Source organism: Crinia signifera, chromosome 9 (genome assembly GCF_055691185.1).
Source record: "Crinia signifera chromosome 9, ASM5569118v1, whole genome shotgun sequence".
Taxonomy (NCBI): domain Eukaryota; kingdom Metazoa; phylum Chordata; class Amphibia; order Anura; family Myobatrachidae; genus Crinia; species Crinia signifera.
In genome coordinates this window covers 72,920,001-72,937,108 of record NC_139225.1, presented here as the reverse complement: position 1 = coordinate 72,937,108, position 17,108 = coordinate 72,920,001, and the positions used below count along the sequence as shown (strand labels likewise).

The following is a 17,108-nucleotide window of genomic DNA, read 5'->3' as shown; positions in this document are numbered from 1 at the left end:
TACCCATGGGAATGCCCAGTGTTTTCATGAGGACGCCAATAAAACATTGGGCAGGCCCCCAGCCCTCCCTCCCCGGGCCCGTACGCCCCAGCCCTCCCTCCCCACAGCAAATGGCCCGGTCCGTGTGTAACTCGCCTAAGCCACCCCCAGCAGACAGTACAGGCCTAATAGGGACAGGAGGGTAGAGCAAAGGACAGAAGAAGAGACAGAGAAGGCCCAATAGGAGTCACCAGAGATGAACATGGCCACCATGTGTCAAGGTATATAAATGTAGCATCCTCTTTGCCAGCCATATTTGTGTATGAGCAGAACACTGAAGGACTTAAGCTGAGTACACATATATACAAGTGTCGGGCTGTTCTTTCGTTCTGGGTCAATTGTATATGTGTGTACGCTGTCCCGTACGAGCGATAAACGGAAAAAACCTGTCTTGACCGTCCATACTCGGTCAGTCGACGGTTCTTTGCTGTTTAATTTTCATCCGACAGGACGGCCTCATATCGGTACAAAAGTGCAGTGTGTTCGACTGATATGCTGCGGTTCGACCGATATGCTGCGACTATACTGCCAAAGCTGGAAAGCTTTGGCAGTATAGAGATTCGGTTGTGTGGGGAAGGGGGGGGGGGGGGGGGGCGGAGTCGCCCTCTAGTGCTCAGACTCTATTGTGCTGCGTGGCGGGGCGCTGTGGCTGAGAGAGACATGCCCAAACAGAGGAGGCTGCACATGGACTTTCTAGGCTCCTGATTGGCCAGAAATCATTTTGAGCAGAGACGCCGAGGAAGAAGGATCTCTGCATCTCTAGTATACAGAGGAGCAGAGCGGGTACCAGCAGCCGGGAGCAGCGCGTCTTGAAGTGAAGATGCCGGGGTGGACGCCAGAGGACAGGTGAGTAGGTTTTCCTTCCCCAGGTACCCCTTTGGATTACTACGGATCCAGGACCCTGGACTCTTCAGCCCTGGAGCCCCGAACCCGGACCAGCCCCGGAACCAAGCCACCGAACCCTGGGACCTACCTACGGGATCAAGATAGGTAAGTATCAGTGTGTTTGTGTAATGTATGTATTAAACTTTTATTTTTCTAAAGTGTCAGTGTGTATTTATTTAACTATTTTTTTTACTGTGGAACTACAAGACCCAGCGGGCCCTTTAATGCCCCACAGGCTGGGACTTGTGGTTCTCCAAGTCCTAGCTTGCAGGGAAGGCTTGCTGGGACTCATAGTGCCACAGGAAAAAACAATAGTTTTTTTCATCTATTTTTTTACACAAAGATCAGCTCGATGCCTACCGCCCAGGGGCATCGAGGACAGCACCAGGCTTAAGCCTTGTCAGGTAAGTCCTGGAGGGGGGACCCCTTAATTGGGGGGGTCCCCACTCCCCCAGGACCCCTGGCCAGGCTGACCGGTCAGAGGGCTGAAAGCTTTGGCCGGGGCGACTTGTATAAAAAGTCTCCCCCCGGCTGTGTCATTACCCTGCTGGCTGGTTTGGCCTGGGGCTGGTTCTTAAAATACGGGGGAGCCCTGGTCATTTTGTCCCCCATATTTTGGGAACCAGCCCCAGACCTGGAGCCTGGGGCTGGTTTTAAAAAATCAGCGAAGCCCTATTTGTTGGGTTTCCTGATTTTTTAATACCAGCCCCGGCTCTTTCAGCCTGGTGCTGGTTACGGCTGTGGGGGGGACCCCACGCCGATTTTTTTTTAATAGGTAAAAGGGTGACAGCTATAATTATGCCCTAACCCAGCCCATTATGATAATTTTGGTCACATGTGACGTGTCAATAGCCCAAATCGAGACAGTGTGTACGGTGGTACAATCTTTTTCTTGCGACTGTTTGGACGGGAGTACATCAGACGTCGCAAGTAAAATTGTACAGGTGTGTATGCGCGTGTCGGCTGTTGTTTGTGGACGGTCCGACAGGAGTACGGTAGGCCGAACGGTTGCCAGAAATAGGGATTGTATAGATGTGTACCCAGCTTTAGAGGTAAATTTACTAAACCTTCTAAAGAGGTGATGTTGCCCAAAGTAACCAATCAGATTCATACTATCATTTTCGAGGATACAGTAAAGAAATCGTACACAGAATCTGTGTGGTTGCTATGGGCAACATTACTTATTTTCATTTTTAGAAGATTTAGTAAATTAACCCCTTAGATGGGTGCATATTGACCAATACAATTGTGGTGCAGACTTAACTTTATACAGTCTGTTTGCTGTTAGCTGTAGCTGGATATTCCTACCTAGGGACAGATTGGTATTTAAAAGCAGCCTGGGAAATGTTTTAAAGCAGCCCTAATGGGGGGGTGGAATCTCTTGAGCAGGCGTGGTCAGCCAAGAGGGGTAAATATACTCCCGCCTCATATAACCCATTTTCTTCCCTCTCCCACTGGGTTGGGCTTCGGTAAATATTTAGGCAGTGGCTGGGTGTGTACAGTTAGGTGTATTGTAAAGGAAAGTGGGGGAAGGGGTTTTGGAGGGAAAGAAACCGCACAGGTATGTTGAAGGTAATAGGTGAACATATGGTACCTGTGAGAGACTGACTGAACCCTTGTATGGGGTGTATGTGTCCCAAGTATACTGGACTAAGGTATGTCACTGGTACTTGTATTCAGGACAGTCAGTGGTGCACCCCAGAATTAGGTAACAATATTAAGTGTATTCAAGAAAGGAAAGAGAAAAAAAGGAAACTCTTGGTGGGGGCACCATTGTATCACAGGTATTGAATTTGATGACAGTATTAAAATGTAACTTTTATTGGGTATTTCCTAAAAGGTAAGTATATATTTTACTCACTTGGTCAATAATAAAAATTTGCTGCAAAAATATATATAGTAAATTTAAAGGCTATTATTGCCTAACAGGCTATTCCAGGATATAAGTATAGAGTGACCCTCATATATCCTCAAATGCCAACCAATAATGGGTATTTTGTGAGGAGGATTAAATCATGGGGTCTTTTTGCATAAAATATCACGTATTCCCAGGGGACAGAAAACAGTAACATGCAGCCGTACCTTTCATGCATATAAATGTATAGTAGCCAGTAGTCAGAGCGGGGCATGCGATTGTGTACAATAGTATGGTCAAAAAAAGAGAGGACAAATCCACTGGAGACTTCCAGTGGTTACCTTAAACCTGCGCCGGTTTGTGTATAACAAACCGCGCTGGATTCGGCTGCTGTTCTCGCCGTTTGGAGCTGTGCTGTTTCCTGCGTCTGTCCCTGCCTGAGAAATGCCGGACACCCGTGTGCACCAGGTGTACCGGCTACCGACGTAAGTTTTGCAGCGCTTGTTCACATACTATTTTTTTCTTTTTTTGACCATAATATTGTACACAATCGCATGCCCCGCTCTGACTGCTGGCTACTATACATTTATATGCATGAAAGGTACGGCTGCATGTTACTGTTTTCTGTCCCCTGGGAATACGTGGTATTTTATGCAAAAAAGACCCCATGATTTAATCCTCCTCACAAAATACCCATTACTGGATGTGTACAGTTAGGGTTAGGCTGGGTTTTTACAGTTAGGCAGTGGCTTGGTGTGTACAGTTAGGGTTAGGCTGGGTTTTTACGGTTAGGCAGTGGCTGGGTGTGTACAGTTAGGGTTAAGCTGGGTGTGTATGTTTAGGCAGTGGCTGGGTGTGTACAGTTAGGGTTAGGCTGGGTGTGTATGGTTAGGCAGTGGCTGAGTGTGTACAGTTAGGGTTAGGCTGGGTTTGTACAGTTTTGCTGAGGCTGGGTGTGTACAGTTAGGGTTAGGCTGGGTGTGTATGGTTAGGCAGTGGCTTGGTGTGAACAGTTAGGGTTAGACTGGGTTTGTACGGTTTTGCTGAGGCTTTGTGTGTACAGTTAGGGTTAGGCTGGGTTTGAGAGTAGCTGGGTGTGTACAGTTAGGGTTAGGCTGGGTTTTTACGGTTAGGCAGTGGCTGGGTGTGTACAGTTAGGGTTAGACTGGGTGTGTATGGTTAGGCAGTGGCTGGGTGTGTACAGTTAGGGTTAGGCTGGGTGTGTATGGTTAGGCTGAGGCTGGGTGTGTACAGTTAGGGTTAGGCTGGGTTTGTACAGTTTTGCTGAGGCTGGGTGTGTATAGTTAGGGTTAGGCTGGGTGTGTATGGTTAGGCAGTGGCTGGGTGTGTACAGTTAGGGTTAGGCTTGGTGTGTATGGTTAGGCAGTGGCTGGGTGTGTACAGTTAGGGTTAGGCTGGGTTTGTACGGTTTTGCTGAGGCTGGGTTTGTACAGTTAGGGTTAGGCTGGGTTTGTACGGTTAGGCAGTGGCTGGGTGTGTACAGTTAGGGTTAGGCTGGATGTGTATGGTTTGGCTGAGGATGTGTGTGTACAGTTTCAGTTAGTCAGCAGCTGTGTGTGTATGGTCACAGTTAGGCTGGGAGTGTAGGTATACAGTACTGTATGTTTAGGCTAGGTGTGTAGGGTAATAGTTAGGCTGATGCTGGGTTTGTACAGTTATGGTTAGACTACATGGGGGGTGTTTGGCTATGGTTAAGATGTGGCTGGGTTTGTGCATGTATACAGTTAGGCTGTGGCTGGGTGTATATGGATAGGGTTATGCTGCAGTTGGGTGTGTGTGTATGGATACATGTAGGCCAGGGGTGGGGAACCTTTTTTCTACCAAGGGCCATTTGGATATTTATAAAATCCTTTGGGGGCCATATAAAAATTATCAATGGCATATACATGTGGGCATTGTACACAAGGGCAACGGCATATACATGTGGGCATTGTACATACATGTGGGCATTGTACACACGGGCAGCGGCATATACATGTGGGCATTGTACACATGGGCAGCAGCATATGCATGTGGGCATTATACACACAGGCAGTGGCATATACATGTGGGCATTATACGCACAGGCAGCGGCATATACATGTGGGCATTATACATACGGGCAACGGCATATAAATGTTGGCATTATAAACATGTGGGCATACACATAACAGTTCTGCCCACCACTGCAGAGACACCAGGGCTGGCTAATTAATGCCCAGCAGTGTGTGGGTGATATGGATGACTGACAGATCCAGGGGGTTGTCATTTATTCATAAAAAGTGACAGTGTGGAAGACATAATCACATAAACCTGTTTGGGGGGACACCCCCCCTTCCTCCACACTGTCAGTTTTATGAATAAATGACAACCCCCTGGATCTGTCAGTCACTGGGGAAGGGAGGTCAGCATGACTGAGGCTGCTGGTCACTGGGTGGTTGGGTAAGAGGAGCGGCACAAGAGGCAGTCAGGGAAAGTGATGAGACGGGAGCAGCATTTACCTTTACACTTCATAGGTATTAGCTCCGGCTGCACAGCGTGATAGAGACTGCTGCTGCTGCCGCTGATGGACTCTCCATCCTCTCGTAATGCTCCCGCCCATGCAGTGCATGGCGGGTGCATCACAACACTCGCGAGAGTTTCCAGGTCCCACTTCCTACTGCCCGCAGTGATTGGTGGACGTGTCACCGTCACAGCCCGCAGTGATTGGCGGGTGCGTTGTCTGCATAGATCTCCCCCTTATCTCGCCGGGCGGGCGGCTCACCGGCAGGTGCATCACTTCCAAGTTCCAACTGGAGGGTAAGCGGGCATGTGTGTAGGCGGCAGGCGGGCCGGGCAAACTGGGAGCGGGGGCCGTATCCGGCCCGCGGGCCGGAGGTTCCCCACCCCTGATGTAGGCTATGGCTAGGTGTGTATGGATAGGGACAGTTAGGCAGTGCCTGGGTGCATAGTTATATAACCCGTTATACACTGTACCCAAGTAAATGAAAATGGATTTCTATCATAAGTTCTGTGAGTCAATATAATGAAAAAATGGATACATGATCAATGTTATTTTCAGACACAATTTAATGTACGAAACATGCAAAGTATTTATGTATTTATTTTATAGTACATGCAGTCAGCAATTTATATTGTACTGTATAACATATTTACACAATTCCACATTTGCATATTGATGTCATTGCTTCCTAGTGAACTAATAAACAAAAATATTTTTAAATATACATATTTGCACAAGCAATTCCATAGTGTACATTTTTATCTTATAGATAATATGCTTGACACACACACACACACATATATATATATAGTTAGTGGGGTTGCGGCCTGGCACTCTCCAATCCCGATTGCAGCTGCCCCGGTGCCTTCTCTTAATATTGATAGCGGAACAAAGAACAGGCGGCACTCGGAGGACTTTTCAAATTGGTGTATTAAATCGAGTAGCTTAACGTTTCGGAGCTGCGCTCCTTTTTCAAAAGCCTCACCACTTAGTCTCACCACTTAGTCTCACCACTAGCTTTTGAAAAAGGAGCGCAGCTCCGAAACGTTAAGCTACTCAATTTAATACACCAATTTGAAAAGACCACCGAGTGCCGCCTGTTCTTTGTTCCGCTATATATATATATATATATATATATATATATATATATATATATATATATATATATATATATAGCAGTTTTGTTTAAAGCAGGCACTCACCATAGACCATAGGTAGTAGTTGAGACAAGGGGTGACATTCTATGGGTTGAGATAATTAGACTTTTGCGATTTTTTTTCGCAAAAACGTCCGAAATCGCATTTTTTCCATTTTCGCAAGTTGGACACACTGGAAATGCGATGGCTGCTTTTCGCAGCACATCGCATCCAGATGTTTTCACATGAAAAAGTATACAAATCGCATATTTAATGGTATGCGATTTGTATAAAGTGTGTCTATAATTCGCCCAAAAATCAGACCAGGTTCTGATGGGCGAATTAGCCAGAACCCTGCACAGATCGCAATGATCTGTGCAGGGTTCTGGTGTAAAAAAAAGTTGTAACAGTTAAAATAAAAAAAAACGAGCGCGGGGTCCCCCGCCAGAGCATAACCAGCCCCGGGCTCATTGAGCCGGTGCTGGTGACATAAAATCAGGGTCCCCGACAAATAGGGGTCCCCTTGATTTAATGAAACCAGCACCAGGCTCAAGGTCCGGCGCTGGTTCCCAAAATACGGGGGACAAAATGACTAGGGGTCCCCCGTATTTTAAGAACCAGCACCAGACCCAACCAGCCAGCAGGGTAATGCCACAGCCGGGGGACACTTATTATATAAGGTCCCGCGGCCAAAGCATTATCCCCCTGGCTGGTCAGCATGGGCAGGGGTCCTGGGGAAGTGGGGACCCCCAGTGTCAACACTGCCTGGTGTTCCTGGTCTTTGATGTGACATGTTCCTGTCTTGACAAAGGTCCCTGCGAGGACCGAAACGTCGACCACATTTATGAAATAAACCTTGTCTCAACTACTACCTATGGTCTATGGTGAGTGCCTGCTTCAAACAAAACTTCTATATTTGGGACATTGTTTCCTCTAAAGCGGAGCACCACAAAGTTGTCCGCAAGAAATGGATGGAGTGCGGTTCCTCAATTCTACTATATTGGCTATTAGACACTTAGGGTGACATTCTATGGGATGAGAATTTTTCGCACTTTCAAAATCGCCCATTATCGCACTTTTTTAATATCGCATTTTTGCCGCGAATTCGCATATTTAATGAGGTGCGAATTCTGGAATGAAAAGTGCGATTAGGTGCGATAATGTGCGAATTTTAGGCATGAAAATGTGCGAATTTTAGGCATGAAAATGTGCGAATTTAAGGAAATGTGCAATTTTTTGTTCATCAAAAAAAAAAAAATGGCGTGGGGTCCCCCCTCCTGAGCATAACCAGCCCTGGGCTCATTGAGCCAGGGCTGGTTCCAAAAATACAGGGGACAAAAAGCATAGGGTCCCCCGTATTTCTGAAACCAGCCCCGGACTCTTGGACCAGTCCTGGTTCCAAAAATACGGGGGACAAAAAATCTGGGGGTCCCCCGTATTTTGAAACCAGCACCGGGCTCCAACAGCACTCGGTGTCATGCCACAGCCGGGGGACACTTTTTATATAAGGTCCCCCGGCCGAAACATGAGCACCGTGGCTGGTCAGCCTTGGACGGGGTACCTGGAGGAGTGGGGACCCCCCCATAAAGGGGTCCCCCCCCCAGGCTTCACCCGTCCAGGGCTGAAGCCCGGGGCTGTCACCGGCGTCCGTGGCCAGTGGACGCCGGCCTGATAGTGTTAAATCTTCCATACATAACATTGCTTGATACAGAAGAACTACAAGTGCCAGAAGACCTCCCCCGCATGCTGGGACTTGGAGAACCACAAGTCCCAGCATGCGGGGCATTAATGGGCCCGCTGGGACTTGTAGTCCACCTGTAAAAAGAATGTTTAAAAAAACACACACACACAGAGAAGTAAAACTTTATTGCACACACACACACCTCACTTTTACACCCACATACTCACCGATCCAGGATCCAGCGCTGGTCTCTCTGCAGCAGAGCCGGACAGCCCGCACTGACAGCGGGCTGAACCGGCTTCCTCCGACCTAAGGGCGGGGGACCTTATATAAAAAGTGTCCCCCGGCTGTGGCATGACACCGAGTGCTGTTGGAGCCCGGTGCTGGTTTCAAAATACGGGGGACCCCCAGATTTTTTGTCCCCCGTATTTTTGGAACCAGGACCGGTCCAAGAGTCCGGGGCTGGTTTCAGAAATACGGGGGACCCCTATGCTTTTTGTCCCCCGTATTTTTGGAACCAGCCCTGGCTCAATGAGCCCGGGGCTGGCTATGCTCAGGAGGGGGGACCCCACGCAATTTTTTTTGTCAAAAAACACTTTTCCACATTTTTTAACACAGGGCCATGCACAGATCTCTATGATCTGTACAGGGTTCTGGCCAAATCGCATATCAGAACCTGGTCTGATTTTTTTGAGATTTTTAGACACATTTTTCAAATTCGCATCTCATTAAATATGCGAATTGTATACTTTTCAATGTGAAAACATCTGGATGCGAGTTCTGGCGAAAACTAAAAATCGCACTTCTAAAAAGTGCGATTTCGCGGCAAAACCGCAGTTTTTGCCGATTTTCGCATCTCATTAAATATGCGAATTCGGGAAAAAGTGCGAAAACGGCCGTTTTTGCGATAAAATTCGCCAAAGTCAGATTATCTCATCCCATATAATGTCACCCTATGGGCCTTATTCAAGTTCACTCTTTCTGACAAAAGCCTTCTTAGATGGACAAAACCATGTGCACTGCAGGGGGCAGATGTAAAATGTGCAGAGAGAATTAGATTTGGGTGAGTTATTTTGTTTCTGTGCAGGGTAAATAATGACTGCTTTATTGTTACACTGCAATATAGATCTCACTTTGCAGTAAAACCCCACCCAAATCTAATTCTCTCTGCACGAGTAACATTTGCCCCACCTGCACTGCACATGGTTTTGTCCATCTAAGAAGGATTTTGTCAGAAAGAGTGAACTAGAATAACCCCCTTAGTTCCCTACCAGCAGGAACTCACAATTTTTCAAATACCCACAAAAGTGTCTTTCAGCGCCCTATGTACAGTATGTGATGTCCATAAAAGATATATCAATTGAAATATGAAATAATGATACGCTTGTAGCTTCTTGTTTTCTGGAACAGTTTTCTGCTTATTTTGAAATATTTTGATCAATACCCTTTGATCAGGTTATGCAGACATCATACAAGTCAAATACTTCAAAAGCATGGGTTAGTGCCCCACGCTTATATATGAAACAGTAGGACCTAGTAGTATGACTTAATGCTCAATATTTATTTATATATGAGCATAGTACAGTACAGCTGATCGGCAGAGGGAAGTGGTCTGCCACATATGCACAGGAATGTCGCTGTACCTTCTACTACTATGACAATACTAGTAAGCCCGCTTGAAGCAAATGCTTTGAAAGCTAGTCTGCTACCTTGTGATTACTTCTGTGTTTGTGCATGTTTCAGAGAGAAAGAGATGCATCATTGGCAGTGTTTTAGAGACACACAAATGGACACTAGACATATATATATATATACTGGTAGACATTTACCATCAAATGTAGACCCCGAATCTCATTAATATGCCAAGAAGATGTGGCATATGTGGACCTAGTAATACGTTGCCTAGCTCTAAGTTGCTATAACCTCACCAGACATTGGTCTGCTATAAATCAGAGATGTGGGGGTGATGATGTAGCAAAGCAACAAAGATGCAATTTCATTATATAACTATTTTCAGTTTTTGACAGGTATGTTACACATTGTAGCTATTTTAACAGTTTAATGTTTCATAAATCCAACAAGAAAAATAGATATAAATACTAATACATTAATTAATAAATACCATCCTAAAGTCCTGCTTTAGAATTGCTGTAAACAGAGAAAGAGTAAATCTTATATGAGTTACTGAAGTAGCAATGGCAGTAGGGAGCTGTCTCTGACACGCTCTAGATTGTCTACTATCTGTATTACACCTTGCACCTGGTCTTCCTGCAGGACATGTCTGGCATTGGAGGAGAATTTCTTCAGCAGTGATTCTCTGCTCAGCGGTTTTCTCCAATGTCCATAAAAAGTGTCACATTTTGTGGTCACCAGATCCCCATTTCTCAGCAGCAGAGCCACCTCTGCATACATCTTGTCAAAGTTGGCTTCATTATCTTGAGGATGTTCCACCACCACTTTGCTCAGGAGATTCTGGAGTTCTTTACGAAACATGGTGTCTTCATGGAAGGAACGGACATTCACTTCCCCATCCAGGAGTGCGGTGCAGGCATTGAACTGGAAAGAGTGGCGGGCCTGGTGCTCTGAGTCTGGATAGGGCCTGTTAATGTATTTGGATACTGGGACTCTAAGAACTATAGACTGAATAGCGGATGGGTCAAATGAGCCATATTGTTGGACAAATCTATTCCTAACTGAGACGGCAGCATCAGCGATCCAGTGCATTCCTAGATGTGCAGGAAAGGACTTGAATGCAATGTCTTGCTTCTCAAGGAGAAATTCATACTGATTACCTGGTGGAGATAATGGCTTAGGCTGGTAATCGCCATAAAATGCACTAAACCCAGCGCAGCCGGGCACATCATCCAGTATGAGAGTATTGGCCTCCATTCCCTTAGCAGCCAGGATAGCAGCTTCCAGACCTAACCTTGTGGCATTGCCAATATGCAGGGGCTTGGCCAGGGTGGCAGCATTTGCCATAGGAGCACCAGCAAGTGAGGCTGCTATCGCCAGGGCATGAGTGCATTGATCTTTGTCCAATGAGAGAAGTTTTGCTGATGCTGCTGCACTTCCCATGGTGCCAACCACGGATGGTGGATGAAATCTGTATTGAGGAAATATACGTTATTAATTTGTATGACAATAACATGTACACGTTATCTGGTATAATAATAATAACAACATTTACTGGTAAAATAAAAACATTTACAGTATTTGTTAATAAGATGATCATGCCGTATAGTTCCATATCCAGCTAAAATATCATTTTCTTTAGCACAATGCCTGTTTTTCCCATTATTGGTTATATATAAACCCTCCCTCCCGGCAGCCTAATCCTAACCTTCCCTCAGGTAGCCTCACCCCATACCTCCCAACATGTGAAGGACAGGTAGTCGGATCCTGTGCGAGGCCATGCCCCCATTTTAGTCGATGTGGGGACATGGCCTGCTCTGTGAGACCCTGGCCATGCCTCCAGCCACTCTGTATCCGGGAATAGATGATGTATGCAATAGGGAATAGATGCATTTGCACAGTTTCTATTCACCGAAGAGCAGTGCAGAGCACACGGGACCGTCCCAAAAAAACAGGGCATTCCAGCGTAAATCGGGACAGTTACGAGGTATGTTACCCTAGGTACCCTATTCCTCCAACCTCCTGGCCTAAAGCTAACCCTCCCACATACTTATGTTCGGGATGGCAACAGTCGGGATTCCAGCACCGATATTATGACTGCTGCCAACCCATCCACCGGGATGATAAAGTTAGGCACTTAGAAGGGGAGACTAGGTGTAGGATGTGGGGCAGGGATTTAGATTCAGGTGACATGGTATGGGGGTTAGGGTAGGCACTACCGGGAAGTGTTAAGCTGGGCACACACCGCGCCCTCCGTTATAGTTAACTATATTGGTGGTGCCAAAGGAGAATGATATAGTGCCAACACACTGACCGTTTTCCGTCAAGGATGTCACCCACCCCATGTACTGCACATGCATTTTCTGATGACATTGAGCATACATCATTAACGACATTGGGGGTAAGCCCTTATTGTGCTTATCGTTAATGATGTATCACCCACTGTGTTCCCATCTATAGGCTGCAGGAGGGAGGCTTAGGATAAAATGTGGGGAGGGAGGGTTGGAGATGGAGGTTGGAGGACAGTTAAGTAGACTTGCAAGAACCCTGGTAATGTCAGTGTTTGTATGTCGATTGTTCGCATCCCCCACTTCCTTCATCCGGATGTATACACATGCACACACACAAACACAGACACACACAAACATAATTAATTTGTTGAATATTTCATTAACAATAGGGACTAACTACTCACTTTTTGGGAATGCTCTTTGCTTCGCTGGAGAAACCCATAAGTCTTCCTTGTATTTCAATCCCCACATTGAAAGCTGTCAGCAGTTCCTCACCACTGATCTTTCTGCCTTGTGCAAGTATCTGTGACAATGCCAGGATGGCAGGAAGCACGGCACCAGAAGGGTGTGTGGCAGGGTGCCACGTGTCATCAAAGTCCATGGAGTGAGCCTAAGGTGAATGTGAGATGATTAGATTCACTGTGCAGCTTTAGAAACATTACGGTATTACTCTTATTTATAGTAAAGGCTACTTACAGCTACTCCATTGGCATACGCAGCCAGGGTTGGGGAGAGCTTTAAACCTTTTTGCCCATAGACAGAACAAAGGGCAGAATTTCCAGATGTTGAAGAATACAGGTCCTGAAACAAGAAAACAATATGATGTTAATCTTTAAAACATTTGTTAAAAGCTTGTATAAGAAGAATAGATTTGGGTCTTATGGTCCACAAACTTGCCGACCTTAGTGTTTCTGAATTATTGTATAACTATAATTTGAGGCAGTGTTCTCTTACATTTTGGGGTATGGTGACCTTGCATAAGGATCGCACCAACGTAACAGTTAAACGCTCACTGAGTGATATTTCACATATATTTTCTATTATACTTAATAATATACTATATTGTATTTATCTCTCACCACAATGGAATCCAGTAAAGGTGTAGTCAGTGCTGTCTTTCCCATTGGGCACGATGGGCAGTTGCCCGGGGGCCCTAGGACCTAGGGGCCCCCGGCCCAGCCCAATGGGAAAGATGGTGGCCGGGGTCCGGGAATCCGCTCACCCTCGCTGGGGGATCCGGGCAGGGGGATCAGGGCGGTGGCGGTAGCTAGAAGCCTGATTCGGCGAAGCTCTATTTGCCGGCGGGGCGGGAAGCGCTGTTGCATTTGAATAGACTGGCCGGACGCTGATTGGCTGAATTCAGAAAATCAGCATCCGGCCAGTCTTTGAAAAGGCAACAGCGCTTCCCACCCCGCCGGTAAATAGCGCTTCACCTCCTAGCTAGCAGTGAATTTAATTTCGGGGGTCCGTGTGCCGGGGTTCTGATCACCCTCACTGGGTGATCCGGCAGGGGGATCAGGGCATCGGTGGCGGTAGCTAGGAGCCCGAAGCGGCGAAGCGCTATTTGCCGGCAGGGGGGGCGAGAAGCGCTGCTGCATTTAAAATGACTGGCTGAATGCTGATTGGCTGAATTCAGCCAATCAGCATCCGGCCAGTCTTTTCAAATTCAACAGCGCTTCCCGCCCCCGCCGACAAATAGTGCTTCGCCGCTTCGGGCTCCTAGCTACCGCCACCGCCGCCCTGATCCCCTTCCCCAGCGAGGATGGTCGGATCCCCGCCACCCGGCCACCATCTTTCCCATTAGCGCTATTTGCCGGTGGGGCGGGAAGCGCTGCTGCATTTGAAAAGACTGGCGGAACGCTGATTGGCTGAATTCAGCCAATCAGCGTCTGGCCAGTCTTTTCAAATGCAACAGCGCTTCCCGCCCCGCCAGTTAATAGCGCTTTGCCACTTCAGGGCAGGCTCCTAGCTACCGCCGCTGCCCTGATCCCGCTGCCCGGATCCCCCAGCGAAGATGATCAGATCCCCGGCCGCCGGAAGCTGACTGGCTGCGGCACAGAGCCAGAGAGGTGAGGGTTGGGGAGGTGACTGTTGGCTCCTGGGCAAACTAATTTGGGGGGGGGGGGGGTCCAGTGAACTAGGTTGCCCAGGGGCCCTTCCTAATGTTAAGACGGCCCTGGGTGTAGTTGTTTTATAATAGCATTTGCAAATTGTCCATATGAACGGATGACATTGTATCTTAGGGAGCTCTCCCTTCTGACTGTACGAATATTCTTATGATATTTTCACTGTGACTTAGGGCCTTATTCTAGTTCACTCTTTCTGACAAAATCCTTCTTAAATGGACAAAACCATGTGCACTGCAGGGGGGCAGATGTTACTTGTGCAGAGAGAATTAGATTTGGGAGGGGTTTTATTTCAAAGTGAGATCTATATTACAGAGTAAAAGTAAAGCAGTCAGTATTTACCCTGCACAGAAACAAAATATCTCAGTCAAATCTAATTCTCTGTGCACAAGTTACATCTGCCTCCCCTGCAGTGCACATGGTTTTGTCCATCTAAGAAGGAATTTGTCAGAAACAGTGAACTAGAATAACTTGTTAGTGACACGTAGGCAGGGCAGCCGAGAGGAATGCCGGGCCCCGGTAAAAATTTTGAGGCATGGCCTAAGTGTGGGAGGTGTGGGCACCTCCCGCACTTAGGCCACGCCCCCAAAATGTTTAAAGAAGGGTGAAAGAAAACTCTAAAAACTGTAATCTCAGCAGCAGCACACACCTACAGCATGTGCTGTGCTGACAGAAGGCTCAGCATGACCTCTCACGCTGTCAGTGAGACTCTCATGCTGAGCCTGCTGTCAGCACAGCACATGCTGTACAAGTGTGTGCTACTGTTGCTACCCGGGAGGGACGGAGGGGGAAGGGAGGGGTCGGACCACGGCCCCCCCAGCAAGCCTGGGCCCGGGTAATTTGTACCCGCTCCCCCCCTCTCTCGGCTGCCCTGCACGTAGGTGATCACCAGTTATAGAATGTATTTCTCAATTTGATTAATCTTTCTAATTTTCTCCCTAACCTCTCATATAAGGGTTAATAATTGTGTACAATATTCAATTTACATATCTATTTGATCCATTACCTATTACATTATACTTTCATATAGTATTCAGATTAGAGTTTTTATCTTTCAGTCCATAGTTCTGTAACCATATCCTCATAACTCAAATGATGACATACACTATCACAGATCATCCCCATGTATTACCTGGCAGTATTTCACCACGATATTGAAGACATGAGTTGTGCTGCCGACCAGTCCGACCCCAATGCTGTCCAGGATCATGCGCTTGCTTCTGTGCCGCACAATAGCAGACAGGTGATCCGGACGGATCTCATGGATGAATGAGGCAAAAGTGTTGGTGACGGATTCATCTAACTGGTTTCCCACAGCCACTGATAAGAGACACAGCACATTAACATTTCTTCTAACTTTCCTGTTTTACATTTCTTTTTTTCAATTCAAATGGGGCCATTTTTAATCTTATGAAACTTTCAAAATAGTATTTACCCTGTTTTATTAAATACTAGAACTTTTTACTAATTATACACTAGGGTAACAGCTCACAGGTTAATGTCTCATTGGCACCATAACTATGTTACAAATATTGTATTGATAACATGATTGCACCAATTTAATTTCCAAAAAATAATAATGATAATGAAGTGGATAGTGAAGATATTTACCTTTCTCTGTCAACTTGTGAATTTGCCTTGATAGTTGATGAAGGCTCTTTGTGTTCTAAGAATGATAAAAAAAATATTGAATATATATTCGTTATATATTGTAGCATACATTTTAATGCCATGTGATGGTAACATATGTAGTTTAAATACTATGTGAATATAATATACTTTAATGTACTCTATGTGCTGTGAAATCCACAGAGAGCTCTATTTTATCAAAGCACACTCTTATCCTGGTCACTGTAACCATGTCCTATGACACTTTATCATGTTGTGCTGCTTGTTACATCCAACATGAACATTTACGCAATTAGTTCTAATTGTACAATTAGTACTCATTAGGCAAAATGCTGTAGTTAGCAGCATAATGAATCATATGAATAATAATATAGGTATTATAACTAAGTTGACGTTTTGTTCCATGTTATTTATATAGATATTTGAAGCTTTGTACAGTACATTAGGTATTACACATCTCCTTGGCAACATTATAAACTATAATAGATTGTGTGTAATTATCTTATATATTTTTACTGTTTTTTTTACGGAGAGTATTTATCAGAGATTGTAGAGAGATAAAATTGTTACATATAAAGTACTAACCAATTAGACCTTAACTGTCATTTTTTAAACACGTCTCATAACATGTAAGGCAGAAGGCACATTTTTTCTCTCACCAAGTAATTACCCCCTTAAAATAGCATTTTCTCTTATTTTATTTATTTTATATACAAGGAATCCCTATTACAAATGCTTTTCTACTTTCAATGCCTTCCTATTTTCAGTGGTTCCAGTGACATATCTGTTCCTAGCCTTGTGTACAGCACTTGCTACAGCTTACGCACCCACAAACACCTTTATACAAGTTTATGCATTGTTCAAACTTAACTAACCAATGCTAAGCTGCTGTTGTTACACCAGTGATGGCCCACAGCCTACTGTAATTGGTAACAGAATACTGTATATGGCATTGGGTCATATTGGGAAGTTTGGTATACATGTAAATATTTTATATAAGCAAATGTAATATTTTTATATGACACATACTATAGATACAATAATAAACCATAGAATATAAATACAATACTATTAACATACAAAATAATGGTGACATTACAATTATCTTCAAGTTGGTTAGTAGTGTAGGTCTATTTACAAAAGGTTTTTAGTATATTTGATCAATTTGAAATATGGAATACTGGGGCAGATGTATTAAGCCTTAACAAGAGATAGATGCAGGGGTGATAAAGAGAGATAAATGTCCAGCCAATCAGCTCCTTACTGACTTTTTTCAAACACAGCCTGTAACATGGCAGTAAGGAGCTAATTGGCTCGACGTTTATCTCTCT

General features: G+C 45.4%; 1 protein-coding gene across 1 annotated transcript; it reads right to left on the bottom strand.

Moving 5' to 3' along the window:
- Positions 1–10,228: 10,228 nt before the first annotated feature.
- LOC146036620 (cis-aconitate decarboxylase-like) lies at positions 10,229–15,823 on the bottom strand. The gene is made up of 5 exons (XM_083160563.1): positions 15,760–15,823; positions 15,281–15,468; positions 12,719–12,823; positions 12,427–12,632; positions 10,229–11,202 (listed from the first exon to the last, which is right to left on the bottom strand). Exons 2-5 carry the CDS (start codon positions 15,356–15,358, stop codon positions 10,281–10,283), a joined length of 1,311 nt encoding a protein of 436 aa, XP_083016689.1. The 5' UTR covers positions 15,359–15,468; positions 15,760–15,823; the 3' UTR covers positions 10,229–10,280.
- Between the last annotated feature and the right edge of the window lie 1,285 nt (positions 15,824–17,108).